This window comes from Amblyraja radiata, chromosome 18 (genome assembly GCF_010909765.2).
Source record: "Amblyraja radiata isolate CabotCenter1 chromosome 18, sAmbRad1.1.pri, whole genome shotgun sequence".
Classification (NCBI taxonomy): Eukaryota; Metazoa; Chordata; class Chondrichthyes; order Rajiformes; family Rajidae; genus Amblyraja; species Amblyraja radiata.
Window position 1 is genome coordinate 24,965,571 of NC_045973.1, and position 22,211 is coordinate 24,987,781.

At 46.7% G+C, this 22,211-nt stretch overlaps 1 protein-coding gene across 1 annotated transcript in view; it reads right to left on the reverse strand.

Moving 5' to 3' along the window:
* Positions 1 to 22,211, reverse strand: part of plxnd1 (plexin D1) — a 68,845-nt gene continuing 46,634 nt past the window's right edge. Inside the window, exons 25-36 of the mRNA XM_033036885.1 lie at positions 19,030 to 19,228; positions 18,426 to 18,572; positions 16,623 to 16,779; positions 14,610 to 14,713; positions 13,295 to 13,358; positions 11,879 to 11,913; positions 10,594 to 10,698; positions 8,724 to 8,887; positions 6,624 to 6,771; positions 1,644 to 1,784; positions 1,341 to 1,415; positions 1 to 909 (exon numbers count right to left, since the gene is read on the reverse strand). Of these exons, the coding sequence (XP_032892776.1) occupies positions 793 to 909; positions 1,341 to 1,415; positions 1,644 to 1,784; positions 6,624 to 6,771; positions 8,724 to 8,887; positions 10,594 to 10,698; positions 11,879 to 11,913; positions 13,295 to 13,358; positions 14,610 to 14,713; positions 16,623 to 16,779; positions 18,426 to 18,572; positions 19,030 to 19,228 (1,456 nt within the window). The 3' untranslated portion in view covers positions 1 to 792. The remainder of the gene's footprint in view (positions 910 to 1,340; positions 1,416 to 1,643; positions 1,785 to 6,623; positions 6,772 to 8,723; positions 8,888 to 10,593; positions 10,699 to 11,878; positions 11,914 to 13,294; positions 13,359 to 14,609; positions 14,714 to 16,622; positions 16,780 to 18,425; positions 18,573 to 19,029; positions 19,229 to 22,211) is intronic.

Here is a 22,211-nt window from a genome sequence, read left to right on the forward strand (position 1 = left end):
TTGGTTAGTAGCAGAGTTTAATTGGATCTATTTATGAAATAAAACAGCACATCAAATGGAAGTTTTGATTTCAAGACATGGCAGTCAGCGGGCAGGCTTGAGACCCCAGGTCAGCTGATGAAACAAACTGCACAATATGAACGTAACAATTTAATTTACAAATCACTGCCTTGAATTCAAGCCCAAGGTCAGAATGAACCCCTGAGAATGTGGCTCCCCAGTGATAGCCACCCTATTCCCCAACCTTTGCACCAATCTCCTTTTCTACTTTTGGAGTTAAGGTTCTCTGCACAGTGCCCTATGCTCCTTCAAGAAGCCTCCACCGATGACTAGTGGTCTCAGCAGTAGTATTGGTCAAGACCATATCCTCCACTCCCACCCGTGTCTTCTCTAATTATATCACACAACTTTTCCACCACTCAGAGAGGATGCTCACAGTTGCTGGATGTGCCATGATGGCCTCTCCCTGTTCAAAGGGCCTCCCTTCCTCACTTTATATTCCTCCCCACATCTGTGCTGAACTTTGCATGTTCTCTAATCAAGACAGCATATGCTGTGCTCACAATCAACCCTAGACATAAAACTCAAGAGTCTTGCCACCTCCAGCATTGAGAAAGCATACCAGCACTAACTCATGCTGCCACACCAGTCGACTGGGCGTGTTAAAGCTCTGCGGGCCACTGAATCCATTGGATCATGTAAAGGGCAGCACGTTGTGGTGAGAAACTATCTGTTGAAGGCTTGGTGTTGGAAGGGCAGGTCCTAGTCATTCATTCTGTAAACGTTCACCAGCTATGCTTCGCTACAACACTCATAAATGTTGTCCTCCATCAGTGCGATGACTTGCTCGAACTTGTGTTGCATTTGCAGGCGTCTGGTCGTTGAGTTTGATTCCAAGGCATTCATCACCTGGAGGGAGAGGGGAAAGAGAGCATGAGTCTGAAGTTTGTTCTGTGACCGGTCAACAGCACTGAACATTCACAAAGGGTCTTTCGGAAACTTATCCAATGCATCTAACATAAATCATTGACAAAATCGGTGCTGGGCTTATGCAGGAGCTTTCTTGTAACTCTATATGCTGGTGGACAGGTGACTACTGAAGTGCATGGCTGGGAGTGAATGTGTATCTGTCACTGTGACAAAGTTTTCGTAAGTGCATGATTCTGTTTGTGTCCCAGACTGAGTGAGTCTTAGTGCTTGCCTTAGTGAGTGTGTGACATGTATGTCAATGAGGTGGCCTGTCAAAGAGCAAGCCTGCCTCTTTTTCTTGACTTGATTTGCTATAATAGTGCATTCTGAAGAGTTGAAACATTTTGGAAACATAATGTCGGTGGCCTTACCTGATTGCGATATCGTTTAGCGTACTTATAGATTTCAGCCAATGCAAAATTGGTATTAAACTCATGTTGGTGTTTCTGGAAAGAAATGAATGAAAATGTTAAATTGCAGCTTACTCCTCTCAAGCTCTGAAATATCCTCTTATTTAACATAACTTATCCATGGAGAAAACTGAAAAAAATATCCCGCTTGAATCCCGATATGATGATGAATGAATGACACTTGCTGAGCAGCGGTAGTACTGTTTGTTAGTTCCTGCACAGTGTTGTGACCTGCTGTTCTGTTATTCCATTCTCATTACTCACCCGGGATTCCTCTGCCAGGTGAGCATTCATTTCTTGTTCACTCAGTGTGATCATTTCCTGGATTTCTCTGTAATATCTCTGCACGGCTTTCTTGTATTCAGGGATTTCTTTGGCATACAGGAGTTTATTTGTTGGTGAATCCTAATGGAAGCAAGAAAAAGAACACGAGGATATCAAATGCTCCATCAAATGGCCTTTCATCAAGGGCGATAAACTATCTGTTGAAGGCTGTGTTGGATTGGACATAGTTTTGGTGCCAGGGATTTGCTGGCCATCTCCTGCTACTTCTAGTTTATAATGAGGAAATACCATAATGATTAAATGTGCTGCAATGAGCTCCAAACTGCTTGGGCTTGTTGCTTCGTCACAAAATGGGAGCACAAACTCCACCTGAGGCCCAGCACAGCTGGAATCTTGGCATTAGTCTAATCTTGAACAAAACAAATAGAATTGGAGGAACTCAACAGGTCAGGCAACATCTATGGGGGAATGGACGGCCAATGTTTTGGGTCAGGACCCTTCTTCAGAATGATAGTATAGAGGAGAGATAGCTGGAATGGAGAGGTAGGGCTGGAACAAAGCCTGGCAAATGATAAGAGGATGCAGCTGAAGCGGTGATTTGGGTGGAGTAAATGACAAAGGCCCAAGGGGAAAAGCAATGGTGTCGGATAAGGAGAGAGGGGGTGAAAGGGAAATAAGGGACACAGGGATGGGAGATGAATGTACAAAGGAAGGGAAAGTTTGACTACTGTCTGTAAATCACTCCTGTCTGTCTGTAATTTCTAGGTTTTTGTACAAGAGCTTGCATTTAAAAAAGGACAAAGAAAAAGTTACAAAAGGATTGGGAGATAAATAACACTAGAGCAAGAAGAGGAAAAAGTAAATTAAATGAGAATATGGGAGGTCCAAAGAGTATAGCCACAACTAGAGGACATGGGTTTAAGGTGAGGAGAGAGAGATTCAACTGGAACCATCGAAGGTGGTGGGTATATGGAATGAGCTGCGAGAGGAAGTAGTTGAGGCCGGTACAATAACAACATTTAAAAATACTTGGACAGATACATGGATAGGAAATGTCCAGATGGATATGGACCAAGGTAAAAATAGTCAATAGAACAAGAACAGGTTTGGCTTGGACACATTGGAATCAATGTATATGGCAATGCACTGCGTATAAGGTGGAGATATTTCAGCTGCAATCCAGATCCATTCCCATGAGGAAAAAAAAGCTAAGGAAATTAAAGGTCCAGGAATGACCAAAATTTGAGGGTAAAATAGCCTAGGAAAAAAAATAATCTGAAAGAAACCTGTTTGTTAACACGAGGAAAAACCACCATGATTACAGAGTATTCAGTGGGGAAGTAAGAGAGAGCAAGAAGAAAGTATATTGGCAAACATAAAAATAAATCCAGCAGGGAGGAATATCTATAGATGCAAGGGAGGCTTCCAAGGATTGGAATCGTGAAAACAATACACCCTTACTTAAAATATGTAGGGACAAACCAAATAATTACAGTTGAAACTTGGTGTTTGGGAAAGAAACAATAATCAGGGACAGAATTAGCAGCCTGTGGGTAGATGTGATGTGATGACCTGGTAGAGTTCTCAAAACCTGTGCAGACCAACTGGCTGGCGTTTTTGTGGACATTTTCAACCTCTCAATATTGAGGTCTGAGGTTCCCTCTTGCATTAAGAGGGCATCAATAATACCGGTGCCCAGGAAAGGTAAGGTGACGTGTCTCAACAACTATCGACCAGTGGCACGAACGTCTGTGGTGGTGAAGTGCTTTGAGAGGTGGTTATGGTGCATATCAACTCCCACCTCAACAAGAACCTCAACCCATTACAGTTCGCCTACCATCACAACAGGTCAAAGGAGGATACAATCTCAACGGATCTCCACTCCACATTGGACCACTTGGACAATAAAAACACTTGCGTCAGGTTGTTGTTTATAGACTACAGCTCGGCGATCAATACCATCATTCCCTCTAAGCTAGTTACCAGGTGGCACGTGCTGGTGACGCACTTTTTTCAACGCTGCCTTCAAGGTGGTACGCGGATCCCGATGGTGGGCATCAGCCGTGCTTTCCTGCTGGGGATGCCTGGCTTCTACTGGGACTTGTTGAGAGCCTGGAACCTGGTTGCCGTCGACCGGGCATGAGAGCAGCCAGCCCTTGTCCCACCCCACCGGTTATCCGGGGGCGGGGGGAGCTCAAACATGTAGAGTACTTGCGGCTAAGCTCAGCCGGAAGTACTCGTCTGACCCAGGCACCGTAATCCTTCCCGGGAGCCGGTCCCACACAATTTGAGCCACCTTTCCTCCACACCCTTCATCCTCCTCCGAGATGCAGGGAAGTGTCTCCTGTACGGGCTCCTCCTCCACACCCTGCAGTTCCTCACCCTGGTCCACCGTCCGGACACCAAGTGGCGGTCGGTGTTGCCTTCCGGTCGCGAAGGTCCCCCCTCCCCCACGGTGGGTGTCCCTCTACACAGGGATTCTCCCCCTCTACATCGGGGACCTGGGGTGGAGGCTACTGCACCAATGAGTTCCCTGCAACCTGTTTCTCTCGCGGTTCACAGACTCGCCAGCCGCCTGCCACTGTTGCGGGCTGGAAGAGTCTGTGTACCACGTGTACATGGAGTGCGTGAGGCTGCAGCCCCTGTTCCATTATCTAAAGGGGCTGCTCCTTGCCTTCTGGCTGCACTTCACACCCACCATCCTCATCTTTGGACACCCTGTGCGTAGGGGAGAGGGTAGGGCCGAAGCTATCCTGGTTGGGTTACTCCTGGGCCTGGCCAAGCTGGCCATCCACGAGTCACGGCACCAGATGGAAGAGGGCTCTGCCCGAGCCGGCTGCCTGCCCCTTTTCCGGGGTCACGTCCGCGCCCGGGTGGGGTTAGAGAGAAACGTTGCGCTGCCCACGGGTACCGTGGGGGATTTCCGGGACCGCTGGGCTCCGCAGGGGGTTGAATGCAGCCTCGACAAGGAGTGTAAGATAGTTGTATAATAGTTGATCGTTTGTTGCTTATTATGGTGGTGGGTTCTGTTTTGTTTTTTACTGTACTATATATATTTTAATATTTTAATAAATATTTTTCATTAGAAAATAAAAAGCTGGTTATCAAGCTCACGGAACTGGGTCTCTGCGCATCCCTCTACAATTGGATCCTCGACTTCCTCATCCACAGACCACTGTCTGTAATTGGCAGAAATACTTCTTCCTCATTAGCAATCAGTACGGGAGCATCTCAAAGCTGCGTGCTCAGCCCCCTGCTCTACTCACTCTATACTCATGACTGTGTAGCCGGACACAGTGCGACCATCTTCAAGTTCGCCGACGACACCACCATCGTTGGACAAATTACAGATGGTGATGAGTCAGAGTATAGAAGTGAGATCTACCGATTGTCCAAATGGTGCCAGCACAACCTGGCTCTCAATATCAGTAAAACCAATTAACTGATGTGGACTTTGGGAGAGGAAAGATGAGGATCCACAATCCCGTTTATATCTTTGGGATGGTGGAGAGAGTCAAAAACCTCAAATTCCTGGACGAGCATATATCCGAAGATCTTTCCTGGACACTGATGCAGTGGTAAATAAAGGACATCAGCATCTCTACTTCCTGGGAAGATTAGAGATTCGGTATGTCAGAGAGGATTCTAGTGAACTTCTACAGGTGTACATTAGAGAGCATATTGACTGGTTGCATCATGGCCTGGTTCAGCTACTTGAACGCCTGGAAGCGGAAAAGACTGAAAGTTGTGAACACTGCCCAGTCCATCATCGGTTCAGATCGCCCCCACCATCAAGGGGATTTATCGGATTTAAAGGCAGCCAGCATCATCAGAGACCCACACCATCTTGGATACACACTCATTTCTCCCCTGCCATAGGAAACAATGTACAAGAGCCTGAAAACTCTAACGTCCTGGTTCAGGAACAGCTACTTCCCCACAGCCATCAGGCTACTAAACACTACAACCTCAAATAAGCTCTGAACTACAATAGATTATTATTATTATTATTATTATTGCACTACTATCGTTTGTTTTTTGATATTCTGTTGTGCTGCAGCAAGTAAGAATTTCATTGTTCTATCTGGGACACATGACAATAAAACACTCTTTCTTGACTTCTCGATTAGAGAAAGCTAGTATCGTACCGTTACATGCAAATTGTGTCAAACTAATGATATGATTTTATGAAGGAACAGGGAGGATGGTTGAGTGAAAAGTGTTGTACACTGACTTGCAGATTATATTTGATATGATGCCATATTGTAGCTTTGTTGTGAAGATGGAAGGCCATGGATAGACAATTGGATCAGTAATACAGATAGTAAACATAGATTGGAAGTGGAATTGTGTTTTAGACTAGAGGGACGTGTGCAGTGAAGTTCCCCTTGGTGGGTCCTGACGTGAAACGTCACCTATCTATATCCTCCAATGATGCTGCCTGATCCGCAGTTACTCCAGCACCATGCGTCTTCTTATAAACCAGCATCTGCAATTCCTTGTTTCTATGTTGTACTCCCTGGAATAGAGGAGGATGTGCAGATTCCTGAAACAGGGATTTAAAGGGATTTGACAGGGCGAACAGAAAAAAGTTGCTCCCTTTGGTGTAGGGTTCAGCAATTGAGGGCCGTTGAACAAAGGCGTTTGGCAAAAAAACTAACACTGACATACAGAATTTGTTTTTGTGGTGAGTGATTGATGCATTGGTGGGGGAGTAGTGAAGGCAGATTAAAATATAGCATCAACAGGGAGTAGACTACACATTGAAATTAAAGAATTTGCAGTGAATGGGGGAGTGGCACTAATATTTCATTAGGAGCTAGAACAGGTCCGATGGACCAGATGATCTCCTTACATGTTGTTACTCACTCTTGAGATCTGTTATTTTATCTGCAAACCAACCTGGCATATAAACTAGATTTGTGCCTCCCCGCTGGGACTGTTAATCGAAAATTGTACCTTTCCCAGCTGCAGGTCCGAGATGGAACAGGCGTCGATGAAGGCCTGGGCTATCACTGACAGACAGGCATCCATATGGTCCGTCTTCTCGATGTCAAACACAAACTGAGGATTCTTTAGGATATTCACCCAGAAGCGTAGAGGTAAGCTGGAAGAGGAAATATCAGACATCATGTCGGCAGTGTTTTGAGGACAGGCAACTTACTCCAGCGCGCACGCACGCACACACACACACACACACAGACACACACACACACACACACACACAACGAAAAGATCCATTGCTCACAGCCTTGGTGCTGACTTTGCAGCCAAGCCTCGGCCTAGGTCAAGCAGGCTGGTGTTGGCAGGGAAAATATTGGAACAACATTTCAAGAGGAAAAAAAATCACACAGGCCTCATGAAAGAGTCTCTACAAATCACCTGAGAACAAGAGCAAGGAAAAAGGTGATTCTAGGTATTTAAAACAGATTAAGATTTTCACAGTGAATAGTAGATCTCTGGGGAGTACATAGAATGTAGCACACAGTACAGCACAGGAATTGAGCATAGAAGTTGGGTCATTATGTTGGTGTTGCACAAGATGGTGAGTGGGCAGATGCAGTTTAATGTGGATAAATGTGAGGTTATCCACTTTAGTACCAAAAACAGGAGGGCAGATTATTATCTAAATGGTGTCAAGTTGGGAAAAGGGGAACTACAACGGGATCTGGGGGGTCCTTGTTCATCAGCCAATGAAAGTAAGCGTGCAGGTACAGTAGGCAGTGAAGAAAGCGAATGGCATGTTGGACTTCATAACAAGATGAGTTGAGTATAGGAGCAAAGAGGTCCTTCTGCAGTGTACAGGGCCCAAATGAGACCACACCTGGTGTATTGTGTGCAGTTTTGGTCCCCTAATTTGAGGAAGGACATTCTTGCTATTGAGGGAGTGCAGCGTAGGTTCACAAGGTTAATTCCCAGGATGGTGGGACTGATATATGCTGAGAGAATGGAGCGGCTGGAAAGCGGCTTGTATACTCTGGAATTTGGAAGAATGAGAGAGGATCTTATTGAAATATAAGATTATTAAGGGTTTGGACACGCCAGAGGCAGGAAACACGTTCCCGATGTTGGGGGAGTCCAGAACCAGGGGCCACAGTTTAAGAATAAGGAGTAAGGCATTTAGAACGGAGATGAGGAACCACGTTTTCACAAAGAGTTGTGAGTGTGGAATTCTCTGCCTCGGAGGGCGGTGGAGGCCGGTTCTCTGGATACTTTCAAGAGAGAGCTAGATAGGGTTCTTATAGATAGCGGAGTCGGGGGATATGGGGAGAAGGTGGGAACGGGGTACTGATTGTGGATGATCAGCCATTGTTCACATTGAATGGTGGTACTGGCTCGAAGGGCCGAATGGCATAATCCTGCACCTATTGTCTATTGTACATGGAGTACTATGTTCAGTTTTGGTCAACTTGCTGCAAAAAAAAAAAAACCCTTAAGATGGAAAGAGTGCAGAACGATTTACACGGATATTGTCAGGACCCGATGGACTGAGATATACGGAGAGGTTAGGACTTTATTCCTTGGAGCATACGACACTGAGGGAAGAACTCAGAGGTACATAAAATCATGAGAGGATAAATGACATACTCTCAGTGAATACTCTCTTCAATTTCTACAGGTGTACAGTAGAGAGCATGTTGACTGGTTGCATCATGGACTGATTCGGCATCTCGAACGCCCAAGAACGAAGAAGGTTGCAAAAAGTGCTGAACATTGCCTAGTCCAAGATACACAAAAATGCTGGAGAAACTCAGTGGGTGCAGCAGCATCCATGGAGCGAAGGAAATAGACAACGTTTCGGGCTGAAACCCTTCTTCAGAGCCCAGTCCAACACAGGTACTAACCTCCCCACCATTGAAGGGATCTACATGAATAACTGCCTCAGAGGCAGGCGGGATCATCAGAGACCCACACCACCCTGGCCACGTTCTCATTCACTCCTGCCATTGGGAGGAAGAGATAGGAGTTGGAAAACTGTAATGTCAAGATTCAGGAGCAGCTTCTTCCCTCCACCCATCAGGCTATTAAACACTACAACCTCCTGGGCCGAAGGCTCACCTGTTTGTTTTCCAGATGTGAAGGGTGTCTGGGTCAGAAGTGCCCCGTTTCTCAGCTTGCTCCTCCAGGAAATCAAAGAAATATTTCACTGCAAAGGGAGGTTTCACGGTGTGGATACTAAGCACCGCACAGAACAAATCATCCAGGAACTTCTGCAGCGTGCCCTGGAACAAGAAGGGGAAAGGATCACACCAGACAATGAGGATAAGTAAATGTTTTGGGGGAAAAGCACAGAGAGCAAGAAGTCCAAGGGAGTGAGTGGTGCAGGTGAGTATTGGTAGGTAGGGCATGGGGGAATTACTGGACTACAGATGTAGTAGTGTTGGCGTATTGTTGGATGGAGAAGGGGATGCAGGGGGTATTGCAGGGCTACTGGTCATAAATCGTGGAATCAGGCCGTTCGGCCCAACTTGCCCACACCGTCCTACATTAGTCTCCCCAGCCTGCGTTTGGCCCATATCCCTCCAAACCAGTCCTATCCATGTACCTGTATAACTATTTCTTAAACGTTGTGATAGTCCCTCTTTAAATAAAGGTACAAAATTTGCCACCGTCAGTCTTCGAGTACCTCAATTTAAGTGTTACTTTACGGGCAGCACAATGGGGCAACTGGTAGAGCTGCTGCCTCACAGCAACAGAGACCCAGGTTTGATCCAAACCTCAGATGCTGTCTGTGTGGTGTTTGCACATTCTCCCTGTGACTGAGTGGGTTTCCTCCGGGTGCTCCCGTTTCTTCCCACATCCCAAAGACGTGTGGGTTTGGAGGTTAATTGTCCTCTCTAAAATTGCCCTGAGTGTGTAGGGAATGGATGCAAAAGTAAGATGCATAGAAATCAAGTGCATGGGTGATCAATGGTCGGTGTGGACTTGGTCGGCCGATGGGCCTGTTTCCAAGCTGCATCTCTAAACTAAACTAAAATTGGAGAATCCAATGTTCATACCATAGTGTTAGAGGCTACCCAAGCGGAATATAGGTGCTGTTCCTTCAGTTTGTGTTTGACGGGAGTGTAGGTACTATTTAAGAAACATTTAGACAGGTACATGGATAGGATGGGTTTGGAGGGAAATGGGCCAAATACAGGCGAGTTGGACTCGTGTAGATGGGGCATGTTGGTCGGTGTGGGCAAGTTGGGCAGAGGCCTGTTTTGAAGTTGTATTACCCTGAGTGGTCTCTGCAGAGGGTAGAAAAGTGTGAGAATGGAGACATAGAAGAGTACAGCACAGGAACCGGCCCTTCGACCCACAATGTCTGCACCAAATATGATGCTAAGACCAACTCTTACCTGCCTGCACATATTCCATATCAATCCATTGATTGCATTTCCATGGGCCAATCCAAAAGTCTCTTAAATGTCTCCAAAAGACTGATAAAGGCCACAATCATATCTGCCTACACCACCACCCCCAGAAGCACATTTCAGACACTCACTACCCTGTGTAAAGAACCTGTCCCACCCATATCCTTTATAGATTGCACCTCTCACCTTAAAGCTTTGCCCTCTAGTATTTGAGATTCTGACAGTCTACCCTATCTATGCCTCTCATAATTGTATATACTTCCGGGCAATCTCTGGATAATGTGACTGGTGTTGGGGATCACATTGAAAGTGGCAGAAAGGTCAGAGAATGATATGTTAGAAGCAGAGGTTGGTGGGGTGAAGGGTGAGGACCAGCAGAGCATTAACCTTGAACCATCTGGGAAGAGGGAGAGCGAGAGCAGAACTGCGGGATTGTTCAAGTACATGTACGTGCACAATATAAGTAGGTGTACACAAAGACAGATGCATCACTAAGCTGGGGAGAGCTGATATCCCGCTGCACTTCCCATGCTCCGGGATTCCAGTGGCAATCCACAACACAAACTCCTCACCTTGGTGGAGAGAAGTCGAGTCAGGTAAATCTCTGGCAAAACCTTCTTCCGTTGGCTGTGCTTGTGTGAGCGGCTGTTATCAGCCAGATCGTCATTTGGAAGCATCTGGTGTGGAGAAAACAACATGATTAGTACATGTTCCAGAAAGATGAACTCCACTGAACTGAAATGGGACTATTGTTCTTTGGGATGAAGGAAGATTTGGGAGTTTGGGCATGATTTAATCTTGCAATATAAAGGGAAGGATTTACAAAGAAAGGGAATAAGATGCAACATATTATTATGTTAGATACAAAATGCTGGTGTAACTCAGCGAGTCAGGCAGCATCTTTGAAGAAAATGGATAGGTGACGTTTTGGGTGGGGGTGCATCTTCAGACTGATTGTAGAGAGAGTGGGTAAATAAACTGGAAGTGAAAAAAAAACCAGGACAAATCAGGGCTGGTAACAGATGACCTCTGGCAGGGGGGCTCCCTAGTAATCGTGAAGAAGGTTCCCGACCCAAAACATCGATTTTATTTTCCTTCCACAGATGCTGCCTATGGATAACTTCAAGTTCCTGGACGTTCATATCACTGAAGATCTGTCCTCGATCCAGTACATTGATGCAATCATAAAGAAAGCCCATCAATACCTCTACTTCCTCAGAAGATTTGGTATGTCGATGAATACTCTATTGAACTTGCACAGGTGTATGGTAGAGAACAGTTGCATCATGGCCTGGTTTGGCAACTCAAACGCCCAGGAATGAAAGGGTTTACAAAATGTGATGGACACTGTCTTGTCCATTGTGGGTGCTGACCTCCCCACCATCGACGGGATCTATAGGAGGCGTTGCCTCAAAAAGGCAGCCAGCATCATCAAAGACCCACACCACCCTGGCCATGCTCTCATTGCCATTGCAAAGAAAACATAGGAGTCTGAAAACCATGACCTCCAGGTTCAGGAACAGCTTCTTCCCAATAACCATCAGGCTATTGAACACTTCAAACCAAACTTTGAACTACACAATGTCTAGGAACTTTGGGCTTTGGTTTTGCTTTGCACTAATATATTTTTTTAATTTATTAAACTTTTTTGTTTGTTTATTATGTTATCGATTGAATACTGTGTTTACATATCTGTTGTGCTGCTGCAAATAAGAATTTCATTGCTGCGTTTCGGTACATATGACAATTAAACACTCTTGAATCTGATCGGAAAACATGCAAAACAAAGCTTTTCATTGTACCCTGCTACATGTGGCAATAATAAACCTAAACCCAAAGAAAAATAAGAGTACTCACCAAATGGAAGTATTTGTCAGTGTCCAAGTCCTTCACTGTAAGACAATTGAGTATGTTTGAATCGGACCCAGTAAAAGGACAAAGGACATTTATTGTCACATACACCAATCGGTGCAGTGAGATTTGAGTTACCATGCAGCACACTAATAAGATGAACACAACACTATAGACTTTAACATAAAACATGAAAACATCCCCCCACAGCAGAATCAACGTTTCCCACTGTGAGGGAAGGCAACAAAGTACAGTCTTCTTCCTCTTGTTCACCCGTGGTCACCGCAGTCGCCGCAACGGCGGCCCGATGTTTCAGGCTCTCTCCCGGCTTGATTAAGCTCCGGCGTCAGAACGGAAGAACACTCTCAGCGGCTTGGAGTTTCTGAATCAGCCACTTCCTACCGGAGACCGCGGCTCTCGAAGTCCACAGGCTGAGCTGGGCGAAGCACCAACACTGGCGATCCTCGGCGAAAGATCCCAGGCTCCGCGATGTTAAAGTCAGCGCCGCCCGTGGCTGGAGGCTCCGCAGACCACAGCTCCACTATGTTAAAGTCGGCAAGCCCAGCACTCCGGAGCTCCCACACGGCGATCCCTATAAGGCATCGCCCGCTCCGCGATGGTACTTCAGTGCTGCGCCGCTGCTGAAGCTCTGGCCGGTCTCCGGCAAGAAAGGCCACGCCAATCCAGATGGTAGGCCGCGAGGAGCGGGGGAAGATGAGGCTCGGAGGAAAGACGCATCCTCGAACAGGTAGTGACTGCGAAAAACAGTTTCCCCCTTCCCCCCCCATAAAAAGACTATAAGTCCTCCAAAACAAAACTTTTAGACAGACTAAAAATGAAAAAAGGATGAAAGGACGAACAGCTGCTGGCGAGGCTGCCACACTCGAAGGCACCACCACTCCAACGCCAACAGTTATCAGTGTGGAGAGCCGTTACTGTGCAGGGGTGAAGAAACGTCCCTGACCACATGTGCCATTGGGATACGCCTGGACTGCACATTGCTGGCTGAGGCTGTTCACCTGCTACCTGGATATCACTGTGCACCTGATTAATTCTGAGCCCAGAACTTAACTAACTCTTATCTAACCCAGAATGCAGGTTATAGGGACAGTGAACCAATTCAATGCAATCATGGCCACTCTGGACCTTAACTGCTTCTATCCTCAACTCCGATAGTAAAGCTGATATTAACATAAATTACAGCAAATTATCAATTTTGTTGAATGGAACCGGTCCAATGGGTGGTCATCACCTGAACCGTTTATAGACTGTTGTTGAAATCAATGTTGTCCAAAACCATCATTCAGTTTGTGAAGTGTTGGCTAAACCAGCATTCGTATTTGAGTGCTGCTCAGAGGTCTTTAATACCATTCCATATCGGTCTATATTGCCAGTTAATCCATTCTGTTTGGTGAAACATACCTCGTCCCAATGTGCCGTCTCTCTGGTCCTTCAAGCTCATCGCCAATGAGGCTCCATCCGGAACCTGCATCATTGTACATTCATAAATCAATGTTGTCAAATGTCATGGAACCAAATTCAAGCAGCCTCTGGCAGGACACGTTATCCTTTCCATTCTCCAACATTTATGGACATCCCACACTCTCACTTTCATTTCAATACACTCACCGAAGCGTTATAAAGCAGTTTGAACCTTTTGGTGAATAGAATTTTATTAGCAGCTGAAGAATGCAAGACGTATTGGAGTGGCCGTGAGGTCTTGGGGTGGGAGCCAAACAGAGATACATCTGCCACTGGAAGAGCAACGGTAACTGGAGTCTGTGTAACCACGGGTGGGGGAATCAGTGAGATGTGCAGGGTCAGTGAGACCAGGAATGAATGGGGGGGGGGGGGGGGACTGGGTGTCAGTAGGATAGTGGAGATTCGGTAGTGCCGGTTGTCAGTGGAACAGGGATGGAAGACGGGTCAGTGGGGTGGAGTGGTCAGTGCGACCGGAGGATCAGGGGAACTAGAAGGACTGGGGTCAGGGAGACTGGGTCAGTCGGACAAGGGGGTTCAGTGGGACAAGGGGGTGAGGGGTCAGTTTGGACAGAAGGGTCAGTGGGTTTGTGGAACTGAGTGGTCAATGGGACTGTGTGGTAATGGGAGGCATTGGTCAGTGGATTCAGTGGTAAAGTGTCAATGGGACTGAGTGATCCATGGGACTGGGTGAAAAGTGGGGACGATGATCAGTGGGAGGGTGGTCAGTGGATGGGTGGGCAGTGGATGGGTGGGCAGTGGATGGGTGGGCAGTGGATGGGTGGGCAGTGGATGGGTGGGCAGTGGATGGGTGGGCAGTGGATGGGTGGGCAGTGGATGGGTGGACAGTGGATGGGTGGGCAGTGGATGGGTGGGCAGTGGAAGGGTGGGCAGTGGATGGGTGGGCAGTGGATGGGTGGACAGTGGGAAGGAGGGTGGGCAGTGGGAGGTGTTGGTCAGTGGTCCGGGTGATGAGTGGGAGGAGTGATCAGTGAAACTGTGATCAGTGGGATGAGAATCAGTGGGGGATGGTGGTCAGTGGATGGTGGATGCTAGGATAGGAATCAACGGGATGATGGTAGTTTAACTTGCGATGGGCCACAGTGACTGGCGAGGAGGATGAGGATGGCACGTTGCTCTGTTGTCTGTGGTGGGGTCTGGTACCGTGTGTGACAAGGCCTGTGGTTGCCCGTCTGGGAGTCAGCAAGCAGCCTGCTGGCAGGGTTTTGCTGGACTGTGCCGCTCTGCTGCTCCTTACCTTGCAATGTGCCACGGTGTTGAGCTTTTTACGACCATCCTCGGCAACGGAAGTGTTGTCCAAGTCTCGCAGAATTCGGCTGTCACCACTCGATGCAAACCACTCTGTCAATGACAGACACAAGGTCAGAACAAAGCATGGCCACTGTTGAATCTAAACACTTTATCCAGTCACTCTTTGCTGTAAAATTAATTTTCTTTATTCAGGTTCTAAGCGCTGGTCAGCTTTTATTGCTCCCCAGTGGACGGTTACCCTTGAGATGGTGGTGCCTCTTGAACAGCTACTGTCCTGGTGAAAGTATTCTGAGTGCTGTGGGGCATGGGATTTCAGGTTTTAGACCTAGTGACAAGATGACATTTTTCCACATGGGGATAGTGTGTCCCTTGGAGAAGAGCCTGTGGGTATTCCCATTCACCCATTGCCCTTCCACTTATTGGTATAGAGGTCAGTGGTTTGGAAAGTGCTGTTGGTTATCTATCGCTTGTGCCTTGATGGTAGAAAGTATCAGGAGGTGTGTCACTCATCGCAGGTCACCCAGCCTCTGACTTGTTCCTGCAGCCATAGTGTATATGTGACTAGTCCAATCAAGTTTCTGGTGAAATATAACGCTCAGGATGGTGGGGACTTGTAGATGGAGGTATCAATGAATGTCAAGAGAAGCAAATAGTGTCATTGTTGTGTGTGTTTGTCATTGCCTGGCAAATCCGTGCACAAATCCCATTTGCCACTTATCAACCCATACATGAATATTGTCTTGGTCTTGCTGTATGCAGACTGGTTTATTTACCAGCGAGTTGTCAATGGAATTGAACATTATACAGTAATCAGTGAATATTCACATTTCTGGCCATATGATGGAATCATTGATGGAGCAGCTGAAGATGGTTGGAGCCAGGTCTGCCGGAGGAACCCCTGCAATGATGTCCTGGGGCAGGAATGATTGACCTCCAAACTACAACCATGTTCTGTAATCCTCCCCATAACCCCACTCATTCTTACCTCTTTACAATAAGATGGCCACTTTCCTGATTGTATGCTATATGTGCCTAGCCAATTGCACATTACAGTCTGTGTGGTGAAGTTGCTCCCAAAATGCTGGTGCCGAGAGAGTTCCAGGGACCTAGAGACCTAGACCTAGACCTAGAGATTTAGACCTCCCTGTAGCTGAAACCCTCTAACCCATTCTGCTCAACCTCCTCTGCACCCACTCCAAAGCCTCCACATCTTTCCTGTAATGCGGAGGCCACAACTGCATGCAATACTCCAAATGTGGTCTAACCAAAGTACTTTCGAGCTGCATCATGAATGGATTCATTGGCCTTATCCTGCTTTATGCAAACAGGATATACCTGGGCAATCTTCCACACTGGTAGATGCTTGTGCCATACCAATACTGGAACATCTTGTCTGGAGTTCCAACTAGCTCTGCAGTAATGCAGCTGGATTTCACCTCATCCAGGAGCTTTTGTTGTATCCAGTGCTCTAAGCTGACATCACAGAGTGAATGGAATTGGCTGAAGATTGCTCTATAAAGATGGAGTTCGCAGAAGGAAGATGGATCATACACCTGGCACTTGTTGTGGTAAACGGTTAAGAATTTCTCAGCCTTGTCCTCAGTGCACACACACTGCACGCACTATGACGTACTCTATAACCCCGCGTCACTCCCATTATTGTTGCAGCAGCACCCAAAGCCATATTGTCATCACATAACACACTGCACTTGGTCCAGTCCATGACCTTGACAATGCCTGACCATCACTCTCAGGATAAGCTCAGCCCAGCCCAGACCTTTGGTCGCAGATCCTGGGCTAAACCCAGGAGTGGGCCCAGTTGCCAGGACCTCGCTCTCTCAGTGCATGGTTACACCTGGCCAGCCAGTCGTGGGTGTCAGATAACCAGCTGCAGGCTGAGCAATGGCTGCCTTTGTTGTGGTGATTACCACCCTGAGAGTTGTCATTCCATGTCAAACCCCGTTTACATATCAAGGCCTCTCGGCGGTAAAGCACATACCCAGGTCCACATCTTCCACCCTCGGCCACTGGGAAAATGGAACATTCTTGTAAAAACCTTCCAGAATCTTCTCCTTTACTTGGCTGATGGAGTCACTGTCCATCACCCGGACTGTGATGGAGTCCATACCACATCCTTGGAATGACACATTGAGATTCTGTTGTAAAGGGAGAGATTGGTAATTATTGATGCTGGTTGCAATGGGAGCGTGAGCTGCTTTGTATCGGAGCGTATCATGGACAGATCCCAGGCCTCAGACCCCAGGTGTATCGTGATGGGTGGAGGAGGCAGGCTTGGTCGTGAGCTTCCCCAGAAAGTTTTCACATTGTGACCATACACTCCTTCCACTCTACATATCTCCTGGCAGTGCAGTAAATGTCATTATCCACTAAAAATACTGATCTTCTTTATTCAGAAGGTAGTTAATCTGTGGAATTCATTGCAACAGAGGGCTGTGGTTGCGAAGTCATTTCGAAGTCATTTATTTTTAAATGATAAAATCGAACCTGCCTCCACCACTTCCACTGGAAGCTCATTCCACACAGCTACCACTTTACTCAGAGAGTGGAGGCAGGTTCGATTTTATAATTTAAAAATAAATTGGATAGGTATATGGACGGGAAAGGAATGGAGGGTTATGGTCTGAGTGCAGGTAGATGGGACTAGGGGAAAATAAGTGTTCGGTACGGGCTTGAAGGGCCGAGATGGCCTGTTTTCCGTGCTTTAATTGTTATATGGTTATGTCAGTGGATGTTTTTAAGGCAGAGATCGACTAATTCTTGATTAGAACGGGTGTCAAGGGTTATGGGGAGAAGGCAGGAAAATGGGATTAGGAGGCAGAGACCAGCCATGATTGAATGGCGGAGTGGATTCGATTGGCCAAATGGCCTAATTCTATTCCTATAATTTGTAAACTTGTGAACTTCCTCCCAATGCTTTTCAAACAGAGCATCGTATCACCTCAGTTTGCATTTGGTGCATTTTACAGTATTTGTACTGATTTATGGGTGGGAATAAAACTGATGTGGACCCACGGTAATTAACCTCTAAAAGGATCTCCTGACCTCCAGGTATATGACATCCAGAATAAAGTTTAACAGATCATGTGCTTTCCGCAAAAGGTTCTGAATGAGGTATTGAAATCATGAAGTATAGAGAGAGAATGTCCCAACTAGCATAAGGATGCAGAATTAAAGAATTAAGATGGAGGCATTGGCAACAGAAGCAGAAGTGACATGAACCTTTATCAAGCAGTTCAGATCTAGGATACGCAGTTGGAGGTGGATTTAATTGCAGACTTCCAAAGGCGGCTGGATAGTGTCTAAAAGGGAACAAGAGTTTCAGCTACAGGGAGAGGTTGGATACATTTGGATTGCTTTCTCTGGAACGAAGAATGAGTGGTGACTTGATAGAAGTATGTAAAATTATGAGAGGCATAGATAGAGAAGTTAGAACCATTTTCCCCCAGGGTGGAAATATTCAACACAAGAGGCCGTAGCTATGAGGTAAGAGGGGAAATGTTTAATGGAGATGTACGGGGTACGTTTTTATTTACACAGAGCGTAGAGGGGGCCTGGAACGCATTGCTGGGATGATGGTAGAGGCAGGTACAATAGTGGTGTTTAAGTGGCTTTTAGATGGGCACATGAAGTGCATGGAATTGAGGGATATACAGGCAAATGAGATCAGTTTAACTTGGCATCATGTTCGGCACAAACATTGTGTTCAGGAGCGATGCCAGACTCAGAACGTTGCTGAGTCAGAAGATACTGCCAGCAACTGCTCCACCACACTGCTCCTCACCGTTGCTTTGGCCTCAATGTTCTCCCTCAGCAACCACTCTTCGTTGAGGGTGTAACGAGCCTTGCCGGTGATGGCATCCACTGAACCTTTGTTAATTTGCTGCTTCATTGCACACAACAGCAAGAAAAATGGCTCCCCCACGGTTTCCTGCAAGACAGCAATTAAACAGACAAGGAAGCCTAAGAGTAGTTCGACATGCAAGTGAATGTGTAGTGGCAATGTACACTGCATGGTGCAATATGTCACTGTGTACACTGTCACAGGGTACAATCACTGTGTACACTGTCGCTGTGCCGCGAGTCACACAGTGGCGTCTTCGTGCTCTCACTGAGGAGAAGTTCACCTTGATGACCTTCCATTTTGCTTTTGTTTACCTCATGACCACACACGATTCTCCTTGTACCTCTGATGACTGCAGTAACAAAGTCCATGCAGTTAACATGTTACCCAGACACTATTATTTCCCACCATATTGAGCAGGGTTATAGCCAGAGATGGTAATATGTTGCCGAGGGTCTGGGCAGGGAGAGCCGAGGGTGCGGTGGGAAGTGACTGAACTTGTTGGTGAATGTCTGAGCAGCAGCCCAGAGGGTGCAACCTTTACCTTGAGGAAGCTGTACATGCAGATGGACATCCAGTTGGTCAGCATCTTCTCCACCACCGACTCTGTCCTCCGCAACATCAGCTTCGGGTTTTTGGAAGCCGAGGCATCAATTAGATCCACCAGCAGGTCCTTCATGATACTTGTGAAGTACTCCAGTTTACTGTGCAGTGCAATGGTCAGCAAGGAAGCTATGTTACACCTGTGAGGAAACAGCTACATTAGGGCCATGCTCAGCCTCCTGTTTCCCAGCCTCCGGTTCCTGTTAATAGATGGTCAGATGTGGTACTGAGTCACGTAGCCCACTGCTCGAAGCTCCCCTCTCTCATGAGCTCGCAGCCCCTGGGCTGCCTGTTGTGTTCTGGTATAGTTGAGTGGGAGAAAGAATATAATTGGCATCAGCATCCTGATAGGAGTGCAATCTGTTTGGGTTCCTGAACTTATTCTGCTATTGCTGGTTGCATTGTGACTCTGGACTAAAGAAACACTACATAGGGTGCAGCTGCAAAGAAGCCGTGCAGCCCATTACATTGGTGCCACCTTCTTGAATGAGTTATCCTTCACATTCCTTTCTACCCTTTAATTATTATCTGCTTCCACCACCTTACTGAGAGGTGAGTGTGGAGACAAACCTCATACTGTCCCTGGTATGTTCATCTGTGTCCACATCTAGCAGTTATACTTCATCAGAGACCCTATTTGACCCATGGGTAGGTCTACTGAGGCATTATGAATTTAGCTCAAATATAAGAAAGCAAAAATTAGTCGAACTGGATTATATTGTAGGCCAACGGGAAATAGAGGAGCAGATATGTAGACTGATTACAGAAGGATGCTAAAACCTTGGGTTTATTATAGTGAATTACTTTAGCTTCCCCAATGTTGACTAGGACTTACTCAAGGCAAGAGGATTAGATGGGGCAGAATTTGTTAGGTGTATCCAAGAAAGTTTCCTTAAACAGTAAGTGGATATTATGACTCAAGGAAGGACCTTGTATCGGGAACGAGACTGGACAGGTGACTGGTGTGAAGATGGAAGAGCAATTTGTAGATAGTGATCATAAGTGTTGAGATTGTTTTGAAAAGGGACGGTTTGGATATTGGGGGAAGGTACTTAATTGGGACAAGGCAGATAACAATGCCATTAGGCAGGAGTTAGGGAGTGTGGATTGGGAGCAGTTGATATTTAGTAAGTCTACAGGTGACATGCGGGAGTAATTTATGGCCAGCTGATCAAAGTGCAGGATCAGTACATTTCAATAAGGAAGTGGCATAAGATTGGCAAGGGAACAGTGGATGACCAAGGAGGTTGTAATCTTGGTCAGAACGAAAAAGGAAGTGTATGTCAGGTTTATATCAGAAGAAAGTTATGAGGATTATAAAGAGAGCAGGAAAGAACAATCGGGCCAAAAGGGGCCATGAAAGGTCATTGGCAAGTCTAATTTAGTAAAATCCCAGGGCTTTTTATACGTATGTTAAAATTAAGAGTGTGATCAGGGAGAAAGTCGGACAGCTCAAGGATAAAGGAGGGAATCTCTGCTTGGAGTTGATGGATGTAGGTGAGGTACTAAACGAGTGCTTTGCATCTGTATTCACCGAGGAGAAGGACATGAAGGACAGTGAGATCGGTGTGGAGAATACAAATATGCTCGGGCAATTTGAGATCAAGAAGGTGGTGCTGAGGCTCTTGAAGAATATTAAGGCGGATAATTCCCAGGGCCTGCTGGGATCTATCCCAGGTTATTGATGGAGGCAGGAGAGAACATTGTGTTTGTCTTGACAAAGATCTTGGTTTCTTCTCTAGCCACAGGCGAGGACACGGAGGACTGGAGAGTGGCCAATGTTGTTCCTTTGTTTAATAAGGGAAGTGGAGAAATCCTTCTTGTTTTGGGCTGGACTTCGCAGTTGCTGACCATGAGTGCAGTGAGCAATAGGTCCTGCTGGCGTTTGGATAGGTTTGAGTGCTTGTCCCTGCATCCGGCAAGCAACATGCCTAATGGCACTTAATTATTTCTTTGCTCTGGGAATGTGGCGCGCAAGGCAGGAGCTTGCCGTGTAACTATGACCTTGCCCTGGCACTGCTGCCATTTAAATGGGTACAAAGATCCGAGGTTGGCTGCAGGGCCAGATCATTACCATTGGTGGCAGGAGTGAACTGGATCAGTCAGAGATCCATGCATTGCCTCTCCATGGAGCAGTGGGGGTCGAGTCGCCAGTCTGCTGCTAGCCATGACCCCCCTGGGACAGCCTTGGTGATGGCTGAGTGCATTGGGGAGGTCAGGGATGGAGGGGGGGGGGGGGGGGGGAACTATTGTGCAGCTACACATAGAAACAGAGAAAATAGGTGCTGAAGGAGGCCATTCGGCCCTTCGAGCCAGCACCGCCATTCATTGGGATCATGGCTGATTGTCCCCTATCAATAACCCGTGCCTGGCTTCTCCCCATATCCCTTGACTCCACTAGCCCCTAGAGCTCTATCTAACTCTCTCTTAAATCCATCCAGTGACTTGGCCTCAGCTGCCCTCTGTGGCAGTGAATTCCATAAATTCATAACTCTCCAGGCACTGGAGCAGCAACAGTTCAGAGGTCGGGGGTTCAAGCAAGAGATGATTAGCTTGGCGCAAATCCTTCCACAGGATGAGTGATTGGGAGGAGGATCACAAACCCGCCTTGTTATAAATCTCCCTCTTTTTTACCTGTCCCATTCCCTGCCATTCTTCAGTCCTGAAGCAATACATCATACAAGGTGGCCATCCTAATTGTTGCATTCACTGCACGCATGCACCAGGCTTGCTGCCAACCTGCCAAGATGGCCAGTGCCAGCCCGTCTGAGGAAAATGTCTTTCACCCATAGAGTTGTGAATCTGTGGAATTCTCTGCCATAGAAAGCAGTGGTCGCCAATACACTGGATGTTTTCGAGAGAGAGTTAGATTTAGCTCATAGGGCTAACGGAATCAAGGGATATGGGGAAAAAGCAGGAACGGGGTACTGAGTTTAGATGATCAGTCATGATCATATTGAATGGCGGTGCTGGCTCGAAGGGCTGAATGGCCCACTCCTGCACATATTTTTCTATGTTTCTATCCAGGGAACTATAGGCCAGTGAGCCTCACGCCAGTGGTAGGGAAAGTATTGGAGAGAATTCTTCGAGGTAGGATTGAAAGAGAATGGGCTAATTAGGAAG